This window comes from Lepisosteus platostomus, chromosome 23 (genome assembly GCF_059453375.1).
Source record: "Lepisosteus platostomus isolate fLepPlt1 chromosome 23, fLepPlt1.hap1, whole genome shotgun sequence".
Classification (NCBI taxonomy): domain Eukaryota; kingdom Metazoa; phylum Chordata; class Actinopteri; order Semionotiformes; family Lepisosteidae; genus Lepisosteus; species Lepisosteus platostomus.
The window spans coordinates 7,550,062-7,564,519 of record NC_142633.1 but is presented as its reverse complement, the minus strand read 5'-3'; the positions used below and the strand labels follow the sequence as shown (position 1 = coordinate 7,564,519).

The window sequence follows — 14,458 nt, the reverse complement described above, 5'->3', positions numbered from 1 at the left end:
GGGGATCATAATGGAACATTTTTTTCCAAATCTTTCATTGTACATAACACACACCTACTCTACACAACCCAACATTGACTATCACCATGATTCCCTTCATAAACCAGACCAAGTCTAAATTCAACCCAGTGAGAATGTTGCTCTCTGCCCTTCTCCAATGAACTAATTAATCAGTTAATACACCACCCATGTTGACCTGCAATACGTGCAGACCCTAACGATCTCAATAAGCAGGGCAGCTTAAACTAACATTCTTACTGCTGTCAAGAAAGAGTTCTTTCCGGGCCCTATGCAGACGACACGATCCGGGGTTGAGTGAGGAAACACTGAGAAAAAGTCATGCAGGATACGGGAATGAATACGGAGGGCATGTCCAAAGTGCGCAGGTGGACAGGGGGGTGAGTCCGGGGCAAACAATCCAAACCACAGTCCAATGCAAAATCCAGAATGAGGGCAAAATGTCCAAAGCCGGGCGGTCCATCTGAGACTGACGGTTAAAAACGGGAACCAGGTCGGAAAGGGTAGGGGGAGCGGGAACAAGAACAGAAACTTAATACCATAATGGAGCCAGGAGCTTCCAGGTCCCGGGCTCGCACGATACGGGAGTCAATGCAGAGCCCCGAACTGAGTGGGCGTCGGGCTTTTAAGGGGGGCTGGAAGGAGGCTGGAACAAGGGGCAGGTGCACAAAATCAGGTCAGAAGTGAAAGAGCCGGAGCGCCCTTAAGGCGGAGGGACTACAACCGTGACAACGACTGCTGGCCTGCCACCACCGTCTGTAGTTAGTTTTCCTTAGGAACACCAAGGTCCTCGTAGTGTGCCCAAGGTAGGCCTCATTGTTTTTAACCTCCTCAGCTGGTAAGCTTGTGTGCGTCATCAGCCAGAGTGTGCCCCTCCACCTCACTCCGGTCTTTGCTCCTGCCCCAACAGGAGGGTTTGGCCCAAGGCCAGGAGCAGGATCTGCCCCAGCTGGGTGCCAGCCTGAAGACGGTGGCCAAGACAATGGCTTTGGAAGACAGTTCGAGATCATCAACAGACAGCCCTTCTGTCAGCAGCACTGGAGACCCAGGCAAGAGGGGAATCTTTGCCTTTCAAGTACTGTTGTCATTTTTAAGGCTTTTTGTACTCTTACTAAATTGGCTCTCATTTTTGGAATCACAGGAATGAGGCGGTTAAGCACAGCTCTTGGGCATGACGTGACAGGATGGCTAGGTTAAGTGCTTTCCTTGGTTTCTCTAAATTGTTCCTATGGGCTTCTTTCCGAGTGCTTTGCAAAGAATTAATGTCTCTTCTGGGGTGTAATCCCAGGTTCTGCCCTATGTCTCTGGGATAGACTCCCAGTTTGCCTCAGTCCATACCAGGAATAAGCAGCTTTCTGATGAAGGATGAATGTGCAATCCTTACTAGCACTGGTGTTGGAGAGCTTTTTCCCCGCCTCCCCTTAAAAGACAGTCAGGAGTTTTTATTTCATGGGCATGGGAGCGAAACACACAGAGATGCTCAGTGTATTTTTCTCAAAGTAATTCAGCTAGAACAGTCCTTAAATATTTTTCTCCTACCTACAGTCCCACGCTTCCCTGTGCTTACAAGATTGGCAGTGTTCCAAAATCAGGCACGTCTTCCTACCTCCCTATTTGCTAAAGATAACTTATTTTAATACAGTTGGTTACTTAGGCTCATAGCACACAATCCTATATAATGGTATAGAATTACATAGTAGCCCCTGTGCCCAGCATTCTTCCAATCCATATAAAACCAGTTCTGAATGTCCACCTTAGAAAATATTGCATCTTCTGCCGGAAAAGTGTGTACAAAGTTCACAGAGACCCTCTCAACACTGGGAAACAGGAATATTCTCACCTGGACTAAAGGAAACCTGTCAATTTCCATTACCAATCATCGACACAATAACGTTTTTTCGCGCAAGAGGATTTCTGTGTCTCTTACCAACATAACACCGCCATCAGGTTTGAAATTGCAATTGAAGTTGCATAGTATTGTTACCACACTCCCTCAGTAGAGAACCTCCACCTTATTAGATAGATAGGTAAGACTTTCTTGATCCCGAAGGGAAATTGATGTGTTACAGCAGCCCGAGACAAGCAAAAAAAAAAAAACAGACATCAGGATGGACAAAAAATTAGAATACGTACAGTAATACAAAATAAACATAAAATAAAATAAATAAAAATAAATAAATACAAAGGTGTGTGCAAAATATGATCATAGCCACTGTAAAAACAATTAAATATGTGCATAGCTATATACAGATTGAGTGTCCAAAAAGTACAATGGAGCAACATGCTGTCCATAGACGAGGAAATGAAGGGCTAACAGTCCTAGCCTAGGGCAGGGTTACACACCCTGACAGCCGCCGGGAGGAAAGACCTGCGGAAACGTTCCCTTGAACACCATAGCTGGAGCAGTGTGTTGCTAAAAGTGCGCCGCTGCCCAATAATGGTCCCAACAGTTATCGTTCTCCTCACAGATGGCTACCCCCATCAGCTCTGTGAAATCGAAACGCCTCTGGAGGGGCCCTCCCTGGACCCTCTCCTGTTCCAGTCTGCCCCTGGCGGTCAGCCGGGGGGGCACTGCAAAGCCGTGATCTCAGGGCTGCTCTGCGGGAGGCCAGTTCGATGGGAAGTGGCCTTTGACATCGAGCCCTTCCTGAAAGGGAGGGAACGAGAGGAGAAGGTGCACGAGGACCTGTGGAACGAGACCTTCCACCACCTGGCGGGCCGCTCGATCATTCAAGACTTTGAACAAATGGCAGAGAAGGAGTGCGAGATCGAGCACGGTGAGGCAAACACAGCGCACGATGTGCAGAAATGTATTCAGTGAATGCATGCTCCTTATTTGTGCAAATCTCAATCCAAGACAGATTAGACTATTCTAATATTTACACACTCATATATATATATATTTGTGAAGGGGTTTGGGGAGCTGTATCACCGTGCGGTGATTGCAAAGTAAGAGAGCAGAGAATCATCTCATGTTGAACGTTCTTCAGGTTTAAGTATCTGAGCAACCACAGACCCCTGTCGTGCAAGCAGCTGTATTTTAAAACATGCCCGTTGTAAAAGGCTTTTAACAAATAAATACGTTCATTTTTTTTCCCGATATAGCAAACCAGAAACTCCAAAGTCCCAATTTACAGTATTTATTGTGAACGTTTCCACAAGGTACACAAGGTGGCAAGAGACTGGTCTTTTGCACTCCTGTCTGTTCTTGTGTTTCTCAAATCATTACTTTCTTCCTCACTGCACTCCTACATGTGAAGGAAGCATTTTCTTTTTTCCAAAGCAGTTCTGCAAATTTTTTTTAAAAAAAGCTTTTTAAAGAAAAATACCTTCAAGTTAAACTGACTGATCTTCATAGGCAACGGAGTAAATTCTCATTTACAGTAGCGGAGAGTGAAGTCTCTTTGTTTGCAGAAGCTGTTAGGTAAAATGGAATTTTCTTTTGTTTATTTTTAAGTTAAAAATGATTAATTATGATTGCAAGCGAAAGGTCTTACTTTTTTGTTTAAGTTTTTATAGATCCCTGGTTTATGCATTGATTGCAAAACGTACACTTCCGTTCTGTGATAAGATCTTAAGAATTTATTTTCTTTACTGTGTTTTCATCTACAAAGCTCCATGCAATTAAAAAAAAAACTCGAATTGTGGTACACAAACCATTGAACATGATTGAAGATTTAAACCTGGAAGACATATAATAAATAGTTGGCTCAGAAGAGATTGGCACATCAAAAAGTCACCATATTATACTGTAGATTTACTATAGTAAACTTTGTAAGTCATCTTAAAAACGTTTGACAAGTACTTGGAGGGATAAATTAATATAATTATTAACAATTGACTAATTGATAGTTATAAAACCTTTAAAAGACCATTTTGTCATTTTGTCACAGGTTCGGGAAGGAGATACCAGCTCAATGCCATTCACACCAGCAAAGCCTGCAACATTCTGAGTAAATACACAGCATTTGTGCCCATTGATCTGGACAGTAACGAATACCTGCCCATCTTTATCGAGTACACCAGTCCAGGTAAAACCTAATTCAGATTAAAACTTACTTAATTAATGTTTTAGAAAACCTTGTGTTTTAACAAGATTTGCCCTGTTACTGACAGATCTCTTATATGATACAGTGTTTGGTCTTTGCAGAGCACAGTGAGGAGAGGACAGATATATTTTGTATAATGTCAGCACACGGTAACCTAGTCTAGACTGATAGGGGTCTACAGGTGACCATCACTGTCCTTTATGTACTAGTGTATAGTTTACCGTGCAAAAGTTTGGAATTATTTCCAGATATACGGATACAACATTTGCAGATAAACAAGTCACTGCAGCAAAGGAGAACAAGTTGATCAGTTTGGCCTTTTACTAGACTTGCATAAAAGCACAGAAGAAAAACACGAGCATCCAGTGAACTGTGAACTCTTTTTGTCTTTGAATGACTGTGATTCTTCCTCCAGGAGACACATCAAAGCCAAGCAGCCAGCTGGGCTCTCGGTCCAACAGTCGGAGGAACCGGGGCTACTCCATCGGCCTGGGGCGGTCTCAGTCAGGCTGCATTTCGGAAGGTGGAGAGGACGGATTTTCAGCCATGAGTAAGGCTTCAGAATTCTTTCAGGAAGTCTTTGTTAATTTCTACCTGACCAACGGGGTCAAGCTTATAACACAGAACTCAGATACAATTCAAATCATGCCTGAAATGTCTTTTGAAGCCCTCAGTGCACGAAAGTCCATAACTACATCCCGTAGTGTAGAGGTAAAAGATGAACACTGATTAGTTGAATGTCCTGTTATCGGTATTATTTCCCCTTGTAAAAAACCAATTTCTCCATCAAATTTTGAAATCAATCATTCAGTCCTCCAATTCATAAAGCACCTTCCAAGTCAAGTATCTCAAGATAGGGGGGGTAGTGGGGGTTATTCATACAAAATAGACAATATGTCTTTATCATCCTTTAAAAGTCTTTTTTTTATGTCATTCTGAGACTACCCTCAAGATAAGTACTGTGACAGGCCATGTAGTGTTACAAATTAAAAAAGTGTCAAGTCACCAACAAAAGTCAGTATGCAAACAGTAGGAGTACACACTGCAGTGCACTAATGGCTTGTGGAATTGAAATGAACAGTTTCAAGTGAACATTACAGAGACATATTAGGGACATCGTGGATATAGCTATCGTATAGGAGGATTTTGCTGGTCTACAGAGATCTGCATGTCCTGACATACAGAAGACATGATGCATGGATGGATTAATACCCTCATTCATTCATTTCCTTTTTTAAATTATATAATGTCAGCATGAACAGAGGGGTTGGGCAGCCTGTTGACCTGTTGACCTTGGACCCCTAGAGGCTTTTCTCCTTACTAAGGAGTTTTTGGTTCGTCTCCTCCATTGTCTTCTGGTCTTCTGTTCAGGATTCACAAAATATCTGGTTACTTGCATTGTTAAGCGCCTTGGGGCAACCTTGTTGTGAAAGGCGCTATATAAAAATAAATTGAATTGAATTGACATATAACACAGACACAGCGCCACATCTGGAATTAAACAGTAGAAAGTGCACACCATTTTCACACCACAATAACAGCATTCTGCAAAACAACCTACTGTACACTTAACTCCCAGTGTTCAGTGTCCTAAAACCCTGGGAATGACATTCCCTGTTAGACTTCTCCTTAAGTGTTTCTCAGTGATGTTAACAAAATACGTGATCGCATTGAGACCAGAATAAAATATCCATCTGTTTGTTTTCTAACTACTTTGTCCAATAATGGTCACTGGGGAGTCAGATCCTATCCCAGCAATCAACAGGTGTAAGGCAGGGTACACCCTGGGCTGGGGGTCATTCCAATCCAGGGTGCACACAGAGAAACACACACCAGTAACAGAATCAGAATCGTTTTTATTCGCCAGTAAGTCAGGTACAGGAATTTGCCATTTGGATGTATGTTTGGAACCTGCTCAACACAAAACCCACACAGGTGCAAAAGGAGCATTATAATTACTGACATAATTACATTGGACAATATACAAAAGATGGGGAGACACAAAAACAGAGTCACAAACTGTGCTCACAGTACAGTGCAGATGTGCGGAATCTGTAGACATTACAGTATCTATAAGACACAAGTACATTCACATATTACAATTCAGTGCAAACGTGCAAACAATAGACATTATAGTATATGCAAGACACATGGCAAGTTCAGATCATGTGTGAAAGTAGGTCTGTGGGGAAAGGTGCTAACCACTGTACCAATGTGCAGCTCTCCATTTTATATGAACAATTTTAAACAATGGCATGAGCTGGAGTGCGAACAAATTTTGATTTACTTGAATAAAACGATGAGGATCAAGAAATATAAAAACTGACCATGATATTAATTTCAGAAAAATCACTCGAACTTGGTTCTTTTTCACAGTCTGGTGCTGTGTAATGGATTGTCTATGTAATACAGTACATAACACAACCTTGCAATATGTAATGTAGCCATAGGCGATGCGGTAGCTCAGTGGTCAGCATTGCTGCCTTGCAGCGCTGGAACCCTGGGCTTAATTCTGGACCTGGGGTGCTGTCTGTGTGGAGTTTGTAATTTTCTTCCCGTGTTTGCGTAGGTTTTCCTTCAGATGCTCAAGTTTCCTCCCACAGTCCAAAAACATGCTGGTAATTTAATTGGCTTCTGGAATAATTGGCCCTGGTGTGGTCTGTGTCTAAGTGTGCCCTTCATGGACTGGTGTCCCATCCGAGGTGTGTCCTGCCTTGTGCCTGTTGCTTACCAGGATAGGCTCTGGCTCTTCCTTGACCCTAAATTGGTTAAAGTGGTTAGAAAATGGATGGATGTAATATATGCTTCTAATACATCCTTGTATGCAATATATTCTTGTGATGCATTCTACAGAATCTGTAATACAGTATATCCCCGTAATAAGCATGTTTTCCACTTCTCTTCAGGTGTATTTGCATACACTACATTATTGCGAGAGAAATCCTTTCCAGGTCCCGTGGTTCATGATATGACTTGTGCCAGAATAACACTGAGGATGTTCTATCTTTACTGAGAGAATGAAACAAAAGGAAATTAAATTATTTTTCTCTGCCAAGCAGACTCTGTCTCCGAGTTGTTGAAAGGGAGAAAAGCTGACGAACCTTCTGTTACAGTATGTCCATCAATCTTTCTCTGTTTGTTTTATTGTAGACATTGAAGACGGCGTGTCTCCCTGTAGCACTCCTTCATCGTCAGGCTGGGATAGGTGCAGTTTTGTTGAAGGTAGACACATTAACCTGTAATTCATTTTTTGGGGTTTGCTTGTTTTCTCAAAATGCTTTCCAGGGACAGGTAACATACATGCAGCCAGCAATCTTCAGAATCTCTCCCTGCACATCTTGGGATAAGCATTTACACAATGAGTCATTTCAATATTGTAATTTCAAGGAAAAACATTTCCTGTTTCAGTAATTTTATTTGTCTTTCAAACAGGCAATTTATTAAGAAATAGAAGCAATTTGGTTGTGACTTCAGCAGCACTGCCACTACCTCCTCTATTGCTTATTATTCATGACTTGATAGAGGAACATGAGGAAGATTACAAATGAGAAGGGGTCACTCAACCCTATTGTCTCAAAAGGTGGCTAGCAGCTCATTAATCCAAGGATGTTGTTAAACTGTCCTTCAACAACATGGCTGGACAGCCAACCCTTTGTGTAAAAAAGAGCTTACAAATACACTTCTGCATCATTTCCTCTTTAGCTCTCTGGTTTGTGCTTCACTGTTGAAGGTCTAGTGAAACCACAAAACACATTCCCTTTGGGCACTAATATTGAAAAAATAAGAACCCCTAACTACTGTACAAACGTAAAACTAAAAAAAAAAAAAACCCTAGTACTATTATTCTACACGACATGAATTATTCAGCCTGCTGGTTCTGATGACTTCATTGGCCTTCTCTTTCTCAGAAGACAAGCAAAATTTGACACAAAAACAGCTGTTGCAGGTAAATAGAAGACAAAATGCCATTTAAAACAGTTATTGTGGGCGGCCAATGGCAGAAACAGTTTTCTTGTCAACTTTGGCACACCAGGCATCTCTCCTTGCAAACAAGTCCCTTGGTTTTTCCATTAAGCATTCTGAACTGCTGAATCGAGCTGTTCATCTAGATCCTAGATTACAAAACACAAAGGGAAGCTACTTACAGTGGCTATAGAAACATACGCTTTCACAAATAACACATTCTGTGGCCTAGCGGCCTGAAATCAAGACATACATTCAGAATTTATTCTGCCTTTAATTCACAGTAAACATTGTAACAAATGGCCTCACACATTCTGAAAAGCAATAAATGAAAACCTAGAAAAGTGCTTTGGATCAGTGTACACTCTCCTTAGTAATAGTAGTTGCAAATTAGCTCTGGTGTAAACCAGCTATTAGGCCACAAAATGTGTTACTTTGGAAAGGGTGTTTAGACTTTCTATAGGCACTGTATATACGTACAGTATGAAGTAAAATTAGATTTATACTATTCTGGGTATCTGCATAATTGAACTAAATCACCCAAAATATTCTATTTTTTAAATATCCAAACAACTTCAGGCCAAATTTGAAAGACGTTATACAACACCTGCTACACAGCAATTAGTAATGTCTTTGTGCAACAGCACTTTGTAGCCAGACGTTGTCAGATCTGAGAAAGTTAGTATCCAGAAGAAGGATTGCAGATCTCTGAACATGTGGGCGCCCATATGGAACACGTTATTACTGTATCTCCCTCTCAGAGAAAATTGTTGTAAAAAGGCAAGAAACGGTTATAAATCTTGTTTGAATGTATTTGATTTCTTTCAATGTGTGTGTCCCATCTTCTGTATGAAATGTATGTAGTGAAACTAATAACCACCCAGGGACTATACAGCAAAATTTAATCAGTTATAAGTGATTAATGGTAATTTATCAGTATGTAAAACTTAATTAAATGAAAATAGAAAAATGTATTATCTGCAACAAATATCCAATTTACAAAAAAAATTCCAGCCATTAAAAGAACAGATGTTAGACACAGAAGCTGGGTTAAAAGAGCAGGCTAAATATGACGTACAATAATACAATTAACAGAGCTGTGTTCACTGCAATTGTATTTCATAGCTTGTAATCTGCATCTCGGATGTCTCCAGTTTTAATTGCTGGAGTCTTTTTGAAATTTGTTCACAGTTTTCTGTTACAGATGCACGTATCACAATATTTTTGACTCGGGAATGTGTGTAGGTAACGTCTTATCCAAACACTAATCAATTGTCAAGCTTTTCAGTGTGCAGGTGGAATATTACTCTGTCTTCCACTCTTCTAGAGTTTACTGGAAAAAAAAATGAACCATAAAGCATAAAGCAATGAAACTTTATCTCACTGTAGTAAAACCATTCTTTTGGTAATATTTTCCGAAAAGCACTCTTTTATTCCTGGAGGTGTTCCGATGCAAAACTGAGTGCAATCTTTTATAAAAAAACAATAAGAAACAAGGAACACTTTGTATTTTGTAGTCAATTGTATTCCTACCAGACAGTGTCTTGACAGTATTTAAAGCAATTGCCTTAATACTGTCCCAGCTCCCAAAAAATCTGATTATATTTGGAAAATGTTATGTACAGGTAAGTATACATGTAATGCCAAACTTAAAAACGCATCCCAATAGATGAAGATAATGTTGAACTTCCAGGCTAAGCTTGTTGGCACCATGTCCATACATTTCTGTGTTGGTTTTCTGTATAAGTCCATTGGAAACATACTCTTGGATAGAAAAACCTAGATCCACATACGTTTCACCAATGTAAAAGCATACAAAAACCAACCACGTTATGCTTAAATTGATATGCAAACTACCTACTATGGAAGAAACACTTTACTGCAAAAAGCAATATTTGATATTTTTGATGAATAACTAAACCTTTCTTTCAGTTCCACAGAGAAGCCCCTCAGTGTCTTCTGTCCATTCCCAGCGATCTGCAGAGAGCCTGTTTTCTGCCAGGTAAGAGGCCAAAATGGACTGAAGAAGCAGTTTGTCCACCTAGAAACTCTCCAGAAGTGTTGATCAGTATTACACTCATAATTATGATTCGGGAAAGGAAAGGCTTCTTGTTACATTGAGGGTCATGGTGGGGTTGAGGTATAAACTCAGTTGTTCTCAGGTTTTTCTTGAGAGATAGGCACCCTTGCAGAGGCCCTCCTATTTTAGATTTTGTTTAGAAGTATGAGTTATTGCATGGGAGAAACCTGGTTTAAATAGCCATTTTTTAATTCCAGTTTGAAGTTTTTAAACCAGATTATACAATATCTACTTTTCACATTTACACCAGTGCAGTTATTGATTGGTTTGTTGGAGTTACTGTCTGAGTTGGCTAAACCCCTTCAGGGCTCCCCAAACAGTTTTAGTCGATCCCCTCTACATTAAAAATACTGCCCAGTCTTAAATTTCTGTGTTCGTCTCTTAAATCCTTTACTAATCCACACATTAATTAGGCACTGGAGCATACACCTGATGCACTCTGTGTTGCCCAGTCACTCGGTATCCTTCCCTAATCACAAGAACCATCATTCACTATTCCACCTTCAGTTATACGGGCTGATCCTGTTGGGCCAGGGATGCAGCACTAGCTTCATGACTCACACCCCTGACACAGCTGCAGCAATTTTGTTAATCACTCTCTCCCACTCATAGTGCACACTTATCTTCTAATAGCTCAGGCCTACTCAGCATTCCCTCTGTACATCCCATAGCGGAGAACGAAGATGATACACTGCTACCTTGCACTGCAGCCAGATACATCCCTACCCTTCTAGGTGTCAACACCCATCAACCCTGCTTCAGTGTTCCTTAGCAAACTAACTACACAGCCCACCTGTCCAGCACCTGTGGTGCCCACCATTACAACCTAAACTGCATTTTCTCATGTCCTCGTTTTGAGTTTCCACAGGCCCATAAGTTAACCTGTTACCCAGCACTCCTTTTGTGGTTTTGACTCCCTCTTCCTCCCATGCTAGAGCCCAAACACAGACTGAACTCCTTTTCCTCTGGGCTGGTCTTATACATCTTCCTATTAGCTCGGGGGAGTGGCCAGTTCCACACAGAACCTCTCCTATCTGCTCCTCTCCCTCATTTGGAATCTCATTCCCCTTGGGTGCTTATTATTTAATTACACCAGATGTGTCTCATTTTACCCTGTTTTTGTTTTCCCTCCTTAATAGGTGTCTTTCTCCTAAAGCCACCTCTCACTACCTCACGTCACTGCCATACGATGAGTGAAGGCTAATAAATTGAAGCCTGTGCTTCATTTTATTTTCCTTTCTGATTTTATTAACGCTCACTTTTTGAATTATGATCAAATTTGGCTGGGTTGAAGTACCTAATTTTCACACTTAAGTCAACTGGTGAAGTACATTCGTAATTTTACACCTGATAAGTGTGGTGGCGTTTGCAGTTCACAGGTGCTGTGGAGGTGAGAACTGCTTTCAGCATGAATGTGTATGAGTATGTGAAGCATTATTATTATGAGTAGGAGTAGTAGTATATAATTCTTTACACGTATATATGGTTATAAAAATGTCAATTTCAGTACTTTCTCTCTGGAACCCATAACTCTTTTTGGTTATCCAAAAAGATTTGGCTATCTGTTTGGGCAATTTGAGCTCCTCAATGAAGCCTGTAGCACTCCTTCTATTGTGAAGGTTTAATCCCCTATTTTTCCAAGACAACACAGCAGGCTGTGAGAGATTGAAGAAAATCTTTCGAGGTCCCTTCTCTGATAAAATAACAAAAACACAATACATCAGAGGACAGGGGGCACGTAAAGAGCTGAATGCATGCAATTATTTTTACCTTCAATTGAGCTTGAGCCCAGTTGAGTGGCCACAAAGATTGTGATTGCAATTTGGGATGATGATCCAGGAGTGCAGGAGTGATGTACTGTATATGGGTTCCTTATGTTTAGAACTGGCACACACAATGCACTGTTACACCCATAAAGCAAAAGTTAAAAGAACTATGTTCATGTGACAAGCTCCACTTAATCCAGAGGCTAATTTGCTGTTAATAGAATCTGATAAAATTCAGCATTAATTGTGCAGAGGCGTTGTCTTTATTATTTTGTATTTTGTTTTTGATGCATTAAAATTGATGACCGAAGAGAAGACCAATAGTTATGCCTGCCGCAAGAAAAAGCAATGTCACTCAGATTTTAACTAACCTGCCACACGTTGTTCTATCATTCAAAGGAGAACTTATTTTCAAAGGTTCTTGAGAGTGGCTGAGAAAATGAATTTGAAATAGAAATGCAATGAAAACGATTCAATAATGAACTCCACTGTGCATATAACTAAAACCACAAAAAATAAGGTTGTCTATATGTAGACTTTCCTTTAGATATGTAATGGTTTCTTGATCACATCAAACTCTTCTGTGCCTTTTTAATTAAGTGCATATAAAATCCATGTGATGCAGCTAGGATTCAGGATTCCATAGTGGGATCTCTAGAGCAGGTGGACCCAGGAAAACAAATATATAAACGCAGTCATTATGTTTGGAATACGTGATGCTTTATAAACAATTTGGAAAAACAAAACCTTATCTCCACTTTGAGCTACAAACTGACTTCTTCGGTCACACTATACACAGAAGGCAGCTAATCTGCTTACTGGTTTTCACACTTTATCTCTACACTCTTCTCTCTTCCTAACCAATATCTTTCAAAAACCAAGTCAATCTTTGAGACTTCAGACCAATCCTGGAAGCCAGCTATTCCTGTTTTTTTAAACTGCCACCTGACCAAATGCCTTCTCACAACTGGTCAGGTGACCCCACTGCATTCCCACAGCATTGTGGGGAATGTGGTTCAGACATGAATTTCCTTCTTGTCTAAGCCAATTGCCCTCTTACACCCTTCTTATACCAAGTACTATTAGAGACGAATCCTTCCTAAGAAGAATGAAAAAATGTCTTTAAAAATTGCCACCAAGCTCTTTATCCTTCAGTACAAAGATTTCCTGAATTCAGCCCAAGAGGCACGAAAATTTAGTAAAGCCTACTTCTGTGACACCCACTTGCTAAAAGAAATGCTATAAAATTATTGCCAGCCTACAGTAATCTCTGCCGAATGAGTCTAGTTAGTAAAGGGCCAATTTAAGTGCAGCCCACACAAATCAATTTGATTTAAAGGGAGGTCCAGCAGAGAAAATTAAAGATGTAGAGACAGAGTGAAATGAAACCAAAAGAATTGTATTGCAAAATTTGGCAACACTCAAGTAACAGAAATCAGTAATCACCGAATCTTACTTAACCAGATTCTTAACTGAAACCTGGACATATCTAATCTTCAGTTCTAAACAGTCTTTTAAAATAATTAATAATAAAATCAATGCCCTTCCAAAGCATTTGACAGCAAAATAACTCCTTTAACAAGTCAGTAAGGGCCCAGTGCCTATAATAATAATAATTAATAATTGCTTACACTTATATAGCGCTTTTCTGGACACTCCACTCAAAGCGCTGTATAGGTAATGGGGACTCCCCTCCACCACCACCAATGTGCAGCATCCACCTATAAGGTGGTGATACAATTAAAGCTGCTAAATGAAATTGAAATTCAACACTAGGGTTCTTTAATATTTATTAATTGGCACACAAATGAAGGGACTGAATGCCATATCATTCTTAAAACTGTTGGGGGCAGTTCAAGTATGATAGGTAAAGCTAAAGTAAGCCTAAGATGCTCAGTATGTCTTATGAGCTTAATAAAAGCTGAAATGCATCTTGTTTGATGTGTTTGCTCAGTTGGAACACTCCATGCTGCTCCAAACACCTATACTGTATATTCAGTTCAACCAGACACGAAGATGTAACCTATGTTAGGTTGTAAGATCATAACACATATCATCAGTGTAATATGCTTTATCATCCTGTTGTCCTTCTAGGCTTAGGTTTTCCCTCAGGTGATTAAGAGATTCTACCAATGTATTCTCAGTCCATCCATCCATTTTCAACTCCAGATACTGTAGCACCCAAGGACCTGAGTTGTACCCAGTGCTGCAGAACAGCATTGTTAGCCACAAGTGCCACCATGCCTCCCCAAGTCTTTACTGAAACATTATTATCTTAGAGTTTTTACCAGATCGAAACAAACTTCATGTAAGCATTGAATACAGAGAAAACATACCTAAAATGCTAAACAATCTTCCAGAAAAAGGCAAAACAAAACACCAACGTATATTGAACACAGTTGATTCAAGAGAATTCTGTAGTGTTGTTCATGTAGCCAGCAGCCCAGTCTGGACAGTAGCTTTTCTACGTTGTAAAGAGGTTTGACTCAAGTTTAATCTTGTTTTTTTCTTCAAACTTCTATCATGAGAGCTAAGCCTCTCCATTTTCTGTTTTTTTCACACTGCATTCATCACACACAGTG

General features: G+C 40.3%; 1 protein-coding gene across 2 annotated transcripts in view; it reads left to right on the top strand.

Annotated features, from left to right (window-relative positions):
* The window catches only part of vwa5b1 (von Willebrand factor A domain containing 5B1), an 86,206-nt gene that overhangs the window by 59,789 nt on the left and 11,959 nt on the right, over window positions 1–14,458 (top strand). For both annotated transcript variants that reach the window (XM_088616952.1, XM_088616953.1), the window contains 6 exons: window positions 929–1,067; window positions 2,487–2,795; window positions 3,912–4,049; window positions 4,483–4,617; window positions 7,218–7,289; window positions 9,963–10,032. In XM_088616952.1, the coding sequence (XP_088473078.1) occupies window positions 929–1,067; window positions 2,487–2,795; window positions 3,912–4,049; window positions 4,483–4,617; window positions 7,218–7,289; window positions 9,963–10,032 (863 nt within the window). The remainder of the gene's footprint in view (window positions 1–928; window positions 1,068–2,486; window positions 2,796–3,911; window positions 4,050–4,482; window positions 4,618–7,217; window positions 7,290–9,962; window positions 10,033–14,458) is intronic.